Here is a 16,480-nt window from a genome sequence, read left to right as displayed (position 1 = left end):
ACAAGAGGGGCCAGAGCCGCCTCTACCTACTGAGGAGTCTACGGTCCTTTGGAGTGTGCAGGACACTGCTGAGGACTTTCTACGACACTGTGGTGGCCTCTGCAGTGTTTTATGCAGTGCTTTGTTGGGGATCCGGGAGCACGGAGAGGGACAGGAACAGGCTGAATAAGCTGGTCAGGAGGGCCAGCTCTGTTCTGGGCTGTCCTTTGGACTCTGTGGAGGAAGTGGGAGAGCGGAGGATGCTGACCAGGATGATGTCCATCATGGACAGCACCTCCCACCCCCTGCATGAGTCTGTGGAGTCCCTCCGAAGCTCCTTTAGCAATAGACTGCGGCACCCTCATTGCAGGAAGGAGCGCTTCCGCAGATCCTTCCTCCCATCAGCTGTCAGGCTCTTTAACAAAAAAATGGCTTTGTGTTAAGACCTACCGTATGCATGCATGTACATTTATGTGTATGTATGTATGTATATATGTCCTAAGCAACACGCTTATTTGATTATATATTTATTCATGTATTTATTTCTTGACCTACTTATTACCTATCTATTACCTATCTATTTATGTCTAAAATGCCTTTCCTATTCCTGCATCCTCACCCTCTTGCCACTGGAACAACGAAATTTCCCGAATACGGGATGAATAAAGTTATCCAATCCAATCCAATATATATATATATATATATATATATATATATATATAAACATGTTTCCAGTGGAGTTTGATTCAGTGTTCATCAAAGTTGACTGGAATGTGTTGTCAGAGAAGAATGCTCTACATCAGGGGTCCCCAAACTTTTTCTTGTGAGGGCCACATAACTTTTCCCTTCTCTGATGGGGGGCTGGTGTCAGTTTGTAACAGAAAAAGCCATGGAACATTAACTTTCTGTTGTGCCATGCACAATCTTCTCCCTTTGCTCTGAAGTTTATGCACGACACCACAACCGTCATTACAGAATCCCACGTCAACATTTTGCAGCACAGTGCTTGGTGGTGAATTTGGCAGTGGACTCGTAGCGGGGCGGTGAGACCCCTTTTTTCCAACTCCCGGTTCATGCGTCCCATTATTAGACCGCAAGTTTCGGCCACCATGCTAGGAGCCCCGTCAGTCGTGATGCTAGCTAGCTTTGACCAGTCCAGGTCCAACTTCTCCATGGTTTGGCACACTTTGTCAAAAATATCCTCTCCCGTTGTAGTCCCTTTGAGACTTTGGAGGGCTGCCAGATCCTCGCAAATCTCAAAGTTTGCGCTAACTCCACGAATAAAAATGAGCAGTTGCGCTGTGTCTTGCACGTCCGTGCTTTCATCCAGTGCTAATGAAAAAAAGTCAAATTATTTCGTCTTCTGCTGCAGCTGGGCATATACATTACTCCCGATTTCTTCAACGCGTCTGGTCATTGTACTCACCGACAGACTTACGGCATTAAATGCATCTTTCTTCTCGGCACACACCTCCTCCGCGACAGTATCCATACATTTCTTAACAAACTCTCCGTCAGTGAAAGGCTTACCGCTGCTTGCTATCAATTTAGCAACCCAAAAGCTGGCCCGAACGGATGCCTGGTTCTGCTGAGATAGTAGTCCACTTTTTCGCTTTGAGAGTTTGTCTGCTCGTATTTGGCCTTGCAATCTATCGTACTTGTCTTTGTGACGGGATTCATAGTGTGGGCAAAGATTGTATTCTTTGAATACCGCCACCGTCTCTTGACAAATGAGACAAACAGCCTTTTCTTTGCATTGAACAAAAAAATAATCGTTTGTCCACTCCAGGTTAAATATCCTGCATTCTGAATCAATTTTTCTCTCACCTAACTTTTTCGCCATTATTCCATTCTCAAACAGGTTGCAGTTTTAATATGCTTGAATAGTCCGCGATGGTCCCAGGGCTCCGCCCTCATCTGCGATCGTCCAGATGTCTCGGTAACACTGCTCGTGCATGCAACGGTGGACGTGCCCGCATGCATCAAAGGGAAACACTCTCCCCGCGCGTGTCACCAAAGAAGCAATGCGAAGCCCCGCTTCACTGGGATGATTTGTGGGCTCAGCAGGGGTGCAATGAACCAAACACAAGATTAAAATGTCCCAGTCTTCAAGGCCAAATAGGAAAAAAAATCCGATAGCGTCTCTGGTATTGTTCAGAGGGCCGGTCCAAATGTGCCAGCGGGCCGCATCCCAAAAAAAAATAAAAAATAAAAATAAAAAAAATAATAATAATAATAATAATAATAATTCCGATAGCGTCTCTGGTATTGTTCAGAGGGCCGGTCCAAATGTGCCGGCGGGCCGTATCCGGCCCGCGGGCCGTAGTTTGGTGACCCCTGCTCTACATTGTCAATTACTTGTATATAAAAGAAGCTGAAGAATCATATGTGTGCCTTCGTCTCACTCTCTGACCGTTCGAAAGTGACAACTATTGGAGTAATATGAACCATCGAAAGAATTGAGATATTTTGACAATCAATGCAAAATGGATGCCTCAACATCTTAAACTTCTGGTAAGAAAATTTTAATTTCTGTAATTAGAAAGCATCAGATTCTCATCAAGATAGATTTATTTCTTTTTTCAAATTGAATAATTTGATATTTTGCATTTACAAAGACAGGCATATTAACTTCCTTATGATATTGACCCTAATAATGTGCTTTTAATTCATACAGTATCTCAGAAATACCACTTGTGAACATTTTCCCTTCAAAGTAAGACATTTGTACTCCCTATTAAAACCATGAACATGGAGGTGAAAATTGGGAATCAGGGGGGCGGCTTATACACGCAAAATGGTAAAATATAAGCGCCGGGAGCTTATATGCGAGTGAATACGGTGCCTTGTGTGTCCCGTCCTTTAAGTCATTTTTTTGCCTTTTGTCGTTGTGCGTTCTTCACCTGTTTATTTTGTCACTTTGATATAGAGCTTTTGTCATTAAAAGGCTAAGTTTTGCCCCAGCAATTTTTGCCGCCTTTTCCTCTGCATCCTTGGTTAAACATTGCCCTTAGACATGACACCAATGTTCCCTCTAAGCTGCGCGCATGCGCAATTGCGCACTACTCTCGTCTTCTCCGCGTAGCAGCAATCATATGGCGCCCACAAAAAAAAAAGTTTTTTTCTCCCCTTTCCCCATGATGACGCCGTTTACGCGGCAGCCAGTGGCAGTAGCTCAGTCCACTCTTATGTTTTTCGTGTTTTACAGCCCTTCTCTCTTTTTTATAATTACATTTTAATATTTCTTAATACATTCCTTTTTACTTTACTGTGCAAATAGAAGAACAAGCGGTGAAATCGGGTGAGAACTGTCTAAATCTGCTGTGTGTGTGGTTGTGTGCGTGTGTGCGTGAGTGTGTGTCTAGTATGTGTGATCGTTTGTCTTCAACCTACACAATGGACTATAAATGGAAATTAGCCCTCGGCTACAATCTTACATATATATGTTCATTTACATGAATATAAATATGTTCATTAATATGAGCTATCCCTTATTAAATACTTCAAAGCAAAATCATGGAAAAATATTGCATATAAATGGAAACTTGACTATCTCAAGTGACACGCTCAGCAGAAAAGTCATTTGAACGCGAATGAGAAGTGAGAAGGACAGATGTGTAAAATAAGGTAAAATTTAAGTCGGATTTGTGCATATTCTAATGGAATTAATGAAGAGGTTATATTCATATTTTTCATTCATTTTCTGAACCGCTTTATCCACTTTATCGCTCGCAGGGGTGCTGGAGCCTATCCCTGCTGACTTTGGGCCAGGGGCGGGGGACACCCTGTATTGGTGGCCAGCCGATCGCAGGGCACAAGGAGACGGACAGCCATGCACACTCAGACCCATACCTAGGCGCAATTTTAGTGTCCAATCAGCCTACAATGCATCTTTTTGGGATGTGGGAGGAAAACGGAGTACTCAGAGAAAACCCACGCAGGCCCAGGGAGAATATGCAAATTCAACACAGGTGGACCGACCTGGATTTGAACCCAGGACCCCAGAGCTGTGAGGCCGACGCGCGAACCACTCATCCGCTGGGCAGCCCATTCATAGATATTAATCATTAGATTTTATTATTACTAAATCATTTAAGTGTAGTAGACATGCACCTGCTTATTATGGCAGGTGTGATACTGGTGTGTGCCCATAGCGAGCAATGATGATGTTGCTCACACTGGTACTCAGTGTGCTCAGGGAGGTTGTCTTTCTGCCCAGACAAACAAAAATTTAGAGGGAACATTGCATGACACACTCTCTTTTTCTTTCTCGCTGTCTCTCTCTCCGCTCCGTGCACTCCGCGTTGTACTGAATAATGTCTCATTTTAGTATTAAACATTATAACCACTAGTTTTTTGTTACTCTGTTGGTAGATGGTGAATTACATCCAATAAAAATGTTTTCCCATTGTAATAGCCAGTTTTTAGTGTTTTTTTCAGAGGGTGGCAACAAATTAATTTGTACTTAGTCCATTTCTATGGGAACGCTGATTTGAGATACGAGTAAATCGACATACGAGCTCGGTCCCGGAACGTATTAAGCTTGTATCTCAAGGTATGACTGCACTCACAAAGTAACAAATACCGTAATTACTCAAATATAACACGCATATTTTTGCTATATAATTAATTCCAATAGTTGGGGGTGCGTGTTATAATCAATAACTAAAATAAATTACAAATTTTCGATCGAAAAAAGCATTGTCAAACTCACTTTGACGCACGGACATTGTGCAATTTCCAACTTTGAATTCAAAATACACGCATATTAAAGATCGTCAAGCCTCACAAACATCACAATCCTGCATTAATAAGCTGGAAAGTAGAATACTACATTGTAGTGTAGTACGTACTTGTATTTAGAAATATGTCCAGCGGGGGGCAGTACATTCCCTTGTCACACGTGATAGTCTTTTCCATTGTGCATATCTTCAAATCATTTATTTATTCAATTTGTATGTTCCTTTTCTTGTTTGAGAATGACAATAGATATTTGAATTTAAAACATGGTATTGTCAATTGAAATGTAGTCAATGTTCAAGGAAGTCTAAAAGGTATTGCAACATAACATGTCTACATGATATGTTTGTCCACTCTGTGTATCATCTATTGTCCTAAAATTCAAACGCATAACTCCACCGACACGCTCGTACCTGAAGATTTCTCTATCCGGTTTTGAACAAAACAATCGTGAAACGAAGAAAAAATAGTAAGATTTCTGATTTTCGTCAGCAGGAAATTTTAGGTGCGCACTATATTCGAGTACTGCGTTTTTCCAGATTTTTTTGGCCCAAAATTACCTGCGTGTTATTTTCGAGTGCGCGTTATATTCGAGTAATTACGGTACCTATCTAGGGGTTATGATCTTCAATACTAAAATGTGACATTACTCAGTACAGATAGATGGTGCGGACGAGAGAGAGAAAGGACAGGAGAGAGAATTGATGGATGTGCTCATAAAATTTAAATTTAACTTAAATGAACTTAGATTACTATACACACTTAAAAATAAGTTTTAATCTTACGTTACACAACCTTTAAACCTTCTTGTGCAATAACCAAGGCAAAGATGTTAATGTATTCCACTGCAGCTTTCGAGGCAGAGCTTCTTGCTTCTCCATGCCTCAGAACCGAGTGTTCGTTTCATCCAGTTAGTTTTTTAACTAGTCAGATTCAGTCTCAACACATTCACCACCTTGCAGCAGTACAATGAAGCTCCATGAACATGAAGTGAGCATCCTGGCATATTGCATTACTGTGTGGTACGCTGGAAGCACGGCAGCAGACAGAAAGGCCATGCAGAGAGCGATCAACACCGCCCAGAAGATCACCGGCTGCTCTCTGCCCTCACTGGATGACCATTGCCAGCCCTCGCTACCTCAGCAGAGCCGGGAACATTGTTAGGGACCCTTACCATGCTGGTCACAACCTGTTCAAGCTGATGCCCTCTGGCAGACGCTACAGGTCTCACAATATAGACTTGGGGACAGTTTTTTTTCACAGAGCCATCAGGGCTCTGAACTTGCACTAGCCTGACACACAATCCCTTCTGTGCAATAACAATGTGCAATATCTTAGATTGTGCAAGATTTTAGAATTATCTTGCCCGGACTTGACTTTTTAAATTACTTATTTATGTTTTTACTGGGAAACACGCACTTGGTGGAGTAGCACCACCAATTTTGTTATATGTGCTGTTGTATAATGACAATAAAGGCTTTTGATTAGATTTTATTTGATTTGATTTAAAATCATTGTTAGAATTATTATGGAATATTCTATATGTGTTGTAAGCATTTTTCAATAAGTAATAAGGCTATAAACCAATTCACGAACCATGGACACTTTTCCTCCACATCGTCTCCTCAAGGCCCCACAGCTCGAGGACACATTGTTTTCACACACGCTTTTCGGCAGAACACAACGGGACTGTTTTGACGGGACTCCAGCAGAAGATGGCGATAATCGCATTATTGTTTGAAAATACGGCTTTGCTTTGTTTACCTTGAAAGCATTCCTCACACTGTTGTTTTCTAACCAGCGAGGGTGTTATTGTACTGATTACATAACCATGTTTTTCGAGTGTCGCGATTAAATACAATGATTCAGTTACTGCAATTCAGAATGCACTGGGGGCTAAGACGGTGTCACATTGCATCTCCTTGCAAGTTCGCCGCAGAGTTTGTTGAAAGATGTTTTTCCTTTTTTAATTAAATATTACTAATAATGATTTAAAAGGTTTGAATCATTATTCCAACATTTGGTCCTTCGAGTAGCCGGGGTCAACACACCGATAGGGAATCCAGACGCTGCGGTTTAATATCTGGAGTGCACGGCGAGAATCCCTTTTCCAGGCCGGACTATTTCTCAGCAGCGCCTGTTTTCTAATCGGTTGACGACTATCCTCTTGGTAAGCATCTTTCGACATTTCTGCCGAGTCCGCGTGTGATGGCTGCATATTGTTGACGGGTTCCGAGTGCGTGAAGGGCATCACACGCGAAGGCCTTATTTTGAGAAGTAAGGCTCGCATCCTGGGGATGGCGATTTTAAAACCCTGCGGATACTAGTCACTAGCAGGTAGACACGGTGGGGTCTATAAAAATGTGGTGGTCGACATTGGTTGTGTGTGCGTAGTTGTTAAAGAAAAAAAGGTACTACGGGGGCACACAAATCCACTCCAAAAAAATGGGTGGTGCAAACAGTAAAACGGCTATTGACGACGATCCAAAGATGCGTCTGCCGTGTAAAGATTGGAAATTTGTTGAAAATCAAAGCGCTACAAGGGTTAAACACCTAAACTTATGGATAAATAAATATGGATTTGCTGGCCAGCTTAATATGCATAAGATATTGATACTGCAGGATAAAATACGTGCTAAGCATGGGGGAAATCTTAACAAAATGGAGCAGGAGGGATATAATGATACCTATTATTGGTTTATGATACATGGGTTAAATCAGTTGATAACGGTGGGACTGGAAACACAGAGGCTGTGTTATTCCACAGAAAAGAGGACGGCTAGCCCGGTGGGGAAGAAGTGTGTTGTTGTCGTTAAAAAGGAGGGCCCCCTCCGACAAATATGACCAGGTCGGGAGGGCCCGTGGGGGACATGGGGAGAAAACACTATCTCCCCAGGCCGGGGCGCCGCCAATGAGTGTTGTGTTTATTGAACAATATCCCATGATCGAAGTTGCTAATACTAATATGGGCAAGGAGCAGGCTCCTAATAAATTTGGATGTTCGAATCCAAAAGCTGATGGTGGCCCGTTGTGTCATGACGGTGGTAATTTGAATTTGAGAGTGCATGAACTGATTGATCGGGTTACGGGGAAGTTTAAAACAAAAGTTAATTATACCGTGATCAGCAGAGCTAAGCAGAGGGATGGTGAGCCTTTTGCAGAATATCAAATCAGGATGACGGCTTGTTTTAAGGCCAACAGCGGCCTCGCTGAAGACCACGCGGTGGGCAGCATTTATCAGGAGCAGCTAAAAAATGTGTTGCATGCTCATTCAAATTATACTTATATATATTACATATATCGCTTGATTGCCTGGACAAAAAGGTCTCTAAAAACAAGGCAGGCCTGCTCAAAATGATTTGAATGAGGATTTTGAACATGAGGATGTTGAGCTAATTTTAAACCAGAGATCACATTCTTTGGGAATGAATTCAATTGGATTTTTTTGTGTGATGCTGAAAGTTGTAAAATGGCAATTAAAATGGTTATTTCCAAGTCCTAGGCATACTTTGTTAATAGTACCTAAATGTACTGTCAATTTAGGTGAATGAAATGGCTTATTGCGGATTATCTTGGTTTTATCCTGTCAAAGGGAATGTTTTGGTTAACAGTCGAAAAGAAATACAAAACAGCAAATTAAATGTTTAGCGGGGTTGCCAAAACTGCGTTTTGGTCAGACTCTAAACTTGCCGAATAATGCTTTGATTGCGGGGGGAGCGCTCTGTTTTGATGCGGCTGAATATTACAATAATTGGCCTTGGGGGTGCTGAAGCAAACTTGAGGGCAGAAATGGGTTTTGCTATGATATAGTTGTGCTTGCAGCATATTGTAATTTAGTCTTCTCTAAAAAATAATTGCTCACAGGAGGCACAAGAAAAGAGAGCACTTAGGAATGTCAACATTGATAAGCTGCTTCTGCAGCGAGCGTGAAGGTCACAGTCAGCGGGTAAGGGCGCGCTTCCGTTTAAACATTTCAGAATAAGAACAAAACATGGTCTGCAAGGGATGCAGAGTTCCGCGATTATCTTCGCATTTATTTTTGGGATTTAATCAGAAATGTCTTTCAAGGTGATAGAAGATCTGTTTGGCTTTGGAATTGGGAATAATACTGTTATTATTGGTTTCTTTTTACTTTAATATAGGAGATTGGCTGGTTAAAGAAAAATGAATGGATTTTTTTACAATATTATGGCATATTGGTTACAATTTGTGGGTCCTTTATTAAGCATTGAAAATTGTAATTAGGAAATGCCTAGTAAAAGGTGGATTTCACTAATTTAATTATTGTAGATTTTTCTTGTGGTAACAGGGAGCTATAAGAAATGGCTCTTATCTTAAGTAAACATAATATGGGGTGCAATTTATGTCTTAGGTATTAAGGGTTATTTGGTTGTTAAAGAAATCAGACATGAAATTAACAATGCGGAAATGAGAAATTTCATGGCATTCGTCCAAATTGTTAGGTAAATTGAACCTGGCTGGGGTAGATAAGATAATTGGTTAAGGATAGGCATAGTTTCCCTAGAAGAAACATGGAGCGTCTTTAGGTGCACAAAAGACTTTCCTTGTTTGACCTGAAGGGGGCGTATGCTTTGGTAGGTCATATTGATGACTATTGGGACGTTATTACTGTCTATTGCTTTAGGGGCATACAAATTAAGAAAAGCCAAAACTTACTGCATTGCAATTATGGGGTTAATACAACTGAATGTTACGGTGATAACGATGGGCAATAACAAGCTTAGATAAAGGGGAATATCTACAAACAAACAAAAAAATCTAAATTCAGGTAGGGCCTTCCATGGTGTGAAACAAGTGATGAAATAATGTCTATGTTTTAAAAATAACATCTCCAAATTATAAAATATCAACCTTGGGGAAATGCTTTAAGTAGATGGGTTGATTAGAATGGGCAAAATTCGATAACATTGAAAGGGGGTGAGATAAAGTTTTTACAAACGGTTAAAATACAAAAAGGGGGTGTGTGTGTGTTTCAATGTGTCACAACTTTTCCGTTATTGCCTTATTGGCGAATAGATAGTTAATCACAGCCACTCGCATGGCAATCTACATGCTGACTGAATGGGGTAAGGGGCGGTGGCAATTGAACAAATTTCTATTTTTAGATATGTGGCATGTGAATCTAATACATTAATTATCTAGTTTCTTCAGGCATCAATCTTGCGGTTCGAGGATCTACTAATGCGGAGTGGATCCAGACCTTCCGGAGTGTGGAGTATTCCTGGTGTCCTCAAGAATTCGTAGGTTTTCTCTGGGTACTCCAGTTTTACTCCAACAAACCAAAATTGTGGATGATTGGGGGAGCACTCAAGGCAAATTCCTTGATTATGAGTGCGAGCGTGGATGAGTGTCTGTCTTTTGTGTTTTAATTGGCTGGCCACCAAGATATATCAATATTCTAATATCAAGGTGGAATATTTCTGAAATCGCTGATAAGCCTTTCAAGGACGGCGGTGGCAGAGTAGGACAGAAACAAAAAGAAAAGAATTTCGCCAAATGAAATTTTTTGATTTCTGCAATGGGGAATTTTGGGAACCTGGGGGACTAAACAAAAACAAAAGACTTATCTGGGAGGGCTGCCATTTTGAGTCATGGTAAATTTCATGCCTCAAAAAAGGGGGAGGTTATATATTCAATCTATATGCAGATATATGGCAAAAACACGGGCGATTCCCCCTTATGTCAAGCTACAAAAGCTACGTATCCATTTCAAGGGATACACATGGAATATGTGTGGTACATAATCCTAAAACAGAATGGGGAAACCTTGTTGCAGAAACTGGTCTAGATTGGCAAGCTTGGATTGAATCGAATTTTGCCAGACTGTAATATCTGTACATACTGTATCGTTTTTCAAAGAATTGATATTGACAAAAGATGTAAGCCCAAAATGTATGAAATGGAATAATGTCTACCCAGTTACAACGGCAGCAAAGGACAAGCCTAACTTTTCAACACATGTCGCGTTTAATCATTTTACCTGCTTAGTCCTCACAGGGCACGGACCGGCACTGGGAGCGATAAATGTGACGTGGTGTGCCCACGTCCTAAAACAGACTACACCCCTGATTCCACGTTCTGACCTATGGTGGTGGTGGGGTCAAAACAAATTATACGACTCCTGCCAAAATGACAGCAGGACTTTGGGCCTTGGTCTCACTGCTATTACCAGTGTCTGTTTTTCCATCTACAGTAGAGGAGATACAATTGGCTGCACAGAAATCCGGTATGATGGCGGGCCCCTCGCGACGGCGTCGCATGGAGAGAGGGTGATACATTGATGCGATTGGCATCCACGAGGATGAGTATAAGTTGGCTAATCAGATCGCAGCAGGTTGGGAGTATATTTTTCTTTTAATTACTCCAAACAAAAATGTTGATTGGATAAATTACCTGCATTACAATGTCCAAAAACTTGGAAATTATACTGAACAGGGATTTGTGGCGATAAAGGAACAACTGGCAGCCACTAGTCTGACGGCGTTCCAGGATCGTGCAGCGGTTGAAATGCTTCTTGAAGGAGCAGGGGGCGTATGCAACGTTTGAAAATGTTGCACTCAACAACACGCCCCCCACTGGGTCCCACACCAGGGCCAACGATGGCCTGCAGACCCTAAACCGCAAGATGAAAAAAGCATCCTGGAGTAGAATAATGTCCGCTGACAGATTTGTGGCCTCACTAATAATGATTTGGCCTAATTTGTGGTAGCCCTTTTTGCTACGATTTTGACATTATGTGGGTGTTGTATTATTCCCTGCTTAAGATCTTTGATGAGCCGACTTATAACCACTGCGATTGCCCCTACAAATTCCAAATTGCATGAATTATATCTCCTACTGAAGTGCTGACACTAACAGTGAATTCCAGGAGCATGGTAATTACGAGGATGGATTGGACGAAAATGATCTTATTTTCTGATTTTCAGACCTGCCGAACGAGTAGAGCCTAAGCGGGTAAAATTAAAACAGCCAACGGTGATATCCCTCTCATTTTGAATTTGTCATAAAATGAATAACAAACATATAGTAAAAGGAGGGAATGTTAGAATTATTATGGAATATTCTATATGTGTTGTAAGCATTTTTCAATAAGTAATAAGGCTATAAACCAATTCACGAACCATGGACACTTTTCCTCCACATCGTCTCCTCAAGGCCCCACAGCTCGAGGACACATTGTTTTCACACACGCTTTTCGGCAGAACACAACGGGACTGTTTTGACGGGACTCCAGCAGAAGATGGCGATAATCGCATTATTGTTTGAAAATACGGCTTTGCTTTGTTTACCTTGAAAGCATTCCTCACACTGTTGTTTTCTAACCAGCGAGGGTGTTATTGTACTGATTACATAACCATGTTTTTCGAGTGTCGCGATTAAATACAATGATTCAGTTACTGCAATTCAGAATGCACTGGGGGCTAAGACGGTGTCACATTGCATCTCCTTGCAAGTTCGCCGCAGAGTTTGTTGAAAGATGTTTTTCCTTTTTTAATTAAATATTACTAATAATGATTTAAAAGGTTTGAATCATTATTCCAACAATCATCAAACCAGCCACAAATTGCTTTGAAGGGTTTCGCTGGTGTCATTTTCAGATTATTTCTTTGTTTTCAAGTCCATGTAATTTCCGCTGGCTTTTTCGCATATTATTTACTCGGTCACGCTACCTCCCGCTAGCTGTTTATCTTTTATCCATGTTAAAAGAAGGCTCTCCTCTCGTTATGAATGTCACTGTGCAGCTTGGAAATTATGGTTAGTCCTTTAGAAAGCTTGATATCCTTTATACCATCCTTTTGCTTAAATAAATAAAAACAACCTGTACGTCCAGTGCTCGTAGATATTTTTAAGAGAAGGAGACGCGGCGAGAAAGACAGTGCGCTGTTATCATAAGCAGCCTCTCGCGTACTCGGCCACAAGACTGTCTCATGTGCTCGTATCTCAAGGCAAATATTTGCTCAGAATTTTCCTCGTATCTCAAATTTCTCGTATGTTGGGGCACTCGTATGTCAAGCTATTATTGTATTAACAGTAACAACATTTTTAAAAATGAATTTTTCTCGCCAACTAAATCAATTTTAATTTTGGCCGTAAAAATTAATTAAATTTAAATTTTAGCTCTAAAACTCCCGCTTTTTAATATTTTGCACAAGAAAATTGGTGTTTAACTCACTAAGTCTTCTTTTGCGATAAACTGCATGCTTCGCACTTTTGCGTCGTTAACAATCAGTAAAACTTTAAAAAAATTTACCTCAGATTCTGATAGCCATAGTCTGCCCACTAACCATTAAATGATTCCCATACAGCATACAATCGGTCAGGATTGTAGTCCCAAATTTCCCCTTCCAATTCAAGAGGAAAATTTAATTATTTTAGATTTGTGATTTTGGATTTATACTAGATATAATTAATTTGCTCATAAAAGAAACTGTGGGGGACCTTCCGAAGGAGCATTTGATCAAAGATGACAAATTAAAATTTTACAAAACCTTGTATATTCCTTGGTTAAATCCATTGTATGTGCTTTCCATGGTATAACTTCTGAGCACGCCCAATTCTTTCCAGACAACAATCCTGGCGGTGGCAGAACGGGATTTCTCCACCTGAAAAGTAAATATAATTAAAAAACATACAAAAAACATTTTAAAGGATGATTCCTATATGAGAATTATTTTGGTTCAAATCAATTGCGCTTTAAATATCACTGTTGTACTCATACAGTGCCGTGAAAAAGTACTTACTCCCTTCCTGATTTCTGTGATTTTTGTACATTTATCACAGACACAGGTTTCAGACCATCAATCCAATTTTAGTATGAAACAGAGACAACCCAAAGAAATAGAAAATGCAGTTTCTAAATGATTTTAATTACCAAAGCAGAAAAATTACAAACTTGTCTGGCACTCTGTGAAAAAGTAATTCCCCCTTTGTTAAATCACAAAATAAATGTGACTAATCACCATTGTAGGAAAGCTGAGTTAAACTTCACACACTCACAGGCCACACCCACACCTGATTACCTCCACGTGGCTTGAATCAAGAAGAATACAAGTTTAGAGCATCATGCCAAGCTCCAAAGAAATTCAAGAAGAAATGCGACAAAAAATTGATGGACATCTATCAGTCTGGAAAAGGTTAAAAAGCCATTTCCAAGGCTTTGGGGCTCCAGCGAACCTCTGTCCGAGGCATTATCCACAAATGGAGAGAACTGGGAACAGTGGCAAACCTTCCCCGGAGTGGTTGGCCAACTAAAATTACTCCAAGAGTATGACGAAGACTCACCTAGGAGGTAACGAAAGAACCTACAAAAAATTAAAAGAACTGCAAGCCTCGCTGGCCTTAGTTAAGGTCAAAGTTCATTACTCTTCTTTAAGAAAAACATTAGCTAAATCTGGCATCGATGGCCGAGTTCCAAGGCCATTGCTGTCCAAAAAGAATATAAAGGCTAATCTTACAAAAAACATTTTGATGGTCCTCCACACTTTTGGAAGAACATTCTGTGGACTGATTAGTCAAAAGTTGAACTTATTGGAAGGTGTGCAACCCATTACATTTGGCGAAAAAATGGCACAGCATTCCATCAAAAGAACACTATGCCAACAGTGAAGCATGGTGGTGGCAGTGTGATGGTCTGGGGCTGCTTTTCTGCCTCAGGACCAGGGTGCTGTAATTGACGAAAGAATGAATTCTGCTGTCTACCAGCAAATTTTGAAGGAGAATGTCAGGCTCACAGTTTTTGCACTCAAACTCCAGCACTTTTGGAGCATGTAGCATGACAACGATCTAAATCACACAAGCAGGTCCACCTCTGAATGGCTCAAAAAACAACAACAACAAAAGTTAAAGTTTAGGAGTGGCCGAGTCAAAGTCTGGAATCAAATCCTATTGAAATGCTGTGGTGTGATCTGAAACAGCCTGTTTATGCTAGAAAATCCTCTAATATTGCAGAATTTAAACAATTCTGCACACAAGCCAAAGCGCCTCCATAGCGTCAAAGACTGATCACAAATTGTGGAGTATGGAATGTATTCTTATTATCGTAAATATTGCTGCCAAAGTTGGCACAACGTTATGAGGCTCAATGGGACAATTACTTTTTCACAGAGGGCCAGACAAGTTTTAATTTTTTTCTGCCTTGGTAAATAAAATCATCATTTAGAAACTGCATTTTCTATTTCTTTGGGTTGTCTGTGTCATACTAAAATTGGTTTTGATGATCTGAAACCTTTGTGTGTGATAAATATGCAACAAAAAAAACCACAGAAATCAGGAAGGGGGAAAGTACTTTTTCACGGCACTGTGTCTTTCTATCTAAAGACCTGCAGTGGGATTTAAAGTCTATAAAGACTCTCATATCATCTCATTTTCTGAACCGCTTTATCCTCATTAAGGTTGCGGGGGACACCCTGAATTGGTGGCCAGGCAATCGCAGGGCACAAGGAGACAAAGAACCATCCATGCCCACACTCATACCTAGGGGCAATTTAGAGTGTCCAATCAGCCTACCATGCATGTTTTTGAAATGTGGGAGGAAACCGGAGTACCCGGAAGGAAACCCACGCAGGCCCGGGGAGAACATGCAAACTCCACACAGATGGACATGACCCAGATTTGAACCCAGGACCCCAGAGCTGTGAGGCCAGTGCGCTGACCATTCGCTCCACCGGGCCGCTCTATAAAGACGCATAAATAAAAATTGTATCCACTTTATCATAGATGGACAAATATTAAGAAACCATAACTTAATATTTACCGTATTTTCTCGCATATAAGCTGTATTTGTCACTCAAAAAAATTAGGACTGAATCATGGTTACGACTTGTATGTATGTGCACAAATTAGACTTGACATGCACAAAACTGCAAGATGTCAAAGACCAAATGCCATAACCCAAGACAATGCGGCGTATACGGTCATTTGTTTCAAAATAGAGAAAAGATGAACAGATAAAATGCTGAACTAAATTGATTTTGACGCCTATGAATGAAATTCAAGAAAAAAACGTATCTTGGATAAAACGTGAAAAAACTCACTTACTGCCTGCCATTACTTGCTCAGGGCACCGCAATCTTACATTTTACCGGTAGCTAAACTCTGACTGGTCAGACGCAAGTGGCCTGGATACATGTGTTCGTAGTGTTTATGTTTACCATGTCAGCACATTCCAATAGTTTCTAAGGCTGATCGAAGGTCTTGCCGTCGATCATTAAAATACCAGCCTTGATAACTACGTAATGTGTATCTCATGCTATTATTGCTTCCAGAGACTTGGTGATTAGGAATGGTATAACAAAACAAGAACGCTACGGACAAACTTCCTGGATGTACTGCTGTTGGAATTATTGTAAATAAGTTATCCTGATTTTAGTTTAGACTGTTGAAATGTTAGTTAATAGAATTGGGGATGTCTTGACTCCCTGGGGGGAAGTTTCACCTTATTCAACAAAGAGGAACTATCCCAGGGGGTCTGCTTGTCTGTTTGAACTATTGTGTGAGGGTTGCAGGATATCGGGAAGGAGACTATAAAGATGTTATCTTGAAGGGGCATACGGTCATGATCAAAGAACCTTTTGTAACTGGGAGAGATCTCTCTCTCCTTTGATCAGCTTGAAACTTCCTGTAACTTGGACACTCCCAAAACACAATAAGAGACTTAGCAGGAGGAGATTTTCTTCAGAGTGCTTTTGGAGGACTGTCACGAGGACAGTTCCGTGAACCTCTCATTTTTTAAATAAAATAA

General features: G+C 40.8%; 1 protein-coding gene across 1 annotated transcript in view; it reads right to left on the bottom strand.

The window, feature by feature from the left end:
• agbl1 (AGBL carboxypeptidase 1) overlaps positions 1 to 16,480 on the bottom strand; it is a 122,170-nt gene that overhangs the window by 22,168 nt on the left and 83,522 nt on the right. Inside the window, exon 24 of the mRNA XM_077596927.1 lies at positions 13,230 to 13,343. Within this exon, the coding sequence (XP_077453053.1) occupies positions 13,230 to 13,343 (114 nt within the window). The remainder of the gene's footprint in view (positions 1 to 13,229; positions 13,344 to 16,480) is intronic.

Source organism: Stigmatopora argus, chromosome 3 (assembly GCF_051989625.1).
Source record: "Stigmatopora argus isolate UIUO_Sarg chromosome 3, RoL_Sarg_1.0, whole genome shotgun sequence".
NCBI classification, from domain to species: domain Eukaryota; kingdom Metazoa; phylum Chordata; class Actinopteri; order Syngnathiformes; family Syngnathidae; genus Stigmatopora; species Stigmatopora argus.
The sequence above is the reverse complement of the archived record's forward strand: the minus strand, read 5'-3'. Positions and strand labels throughout refer to the sequence as shown.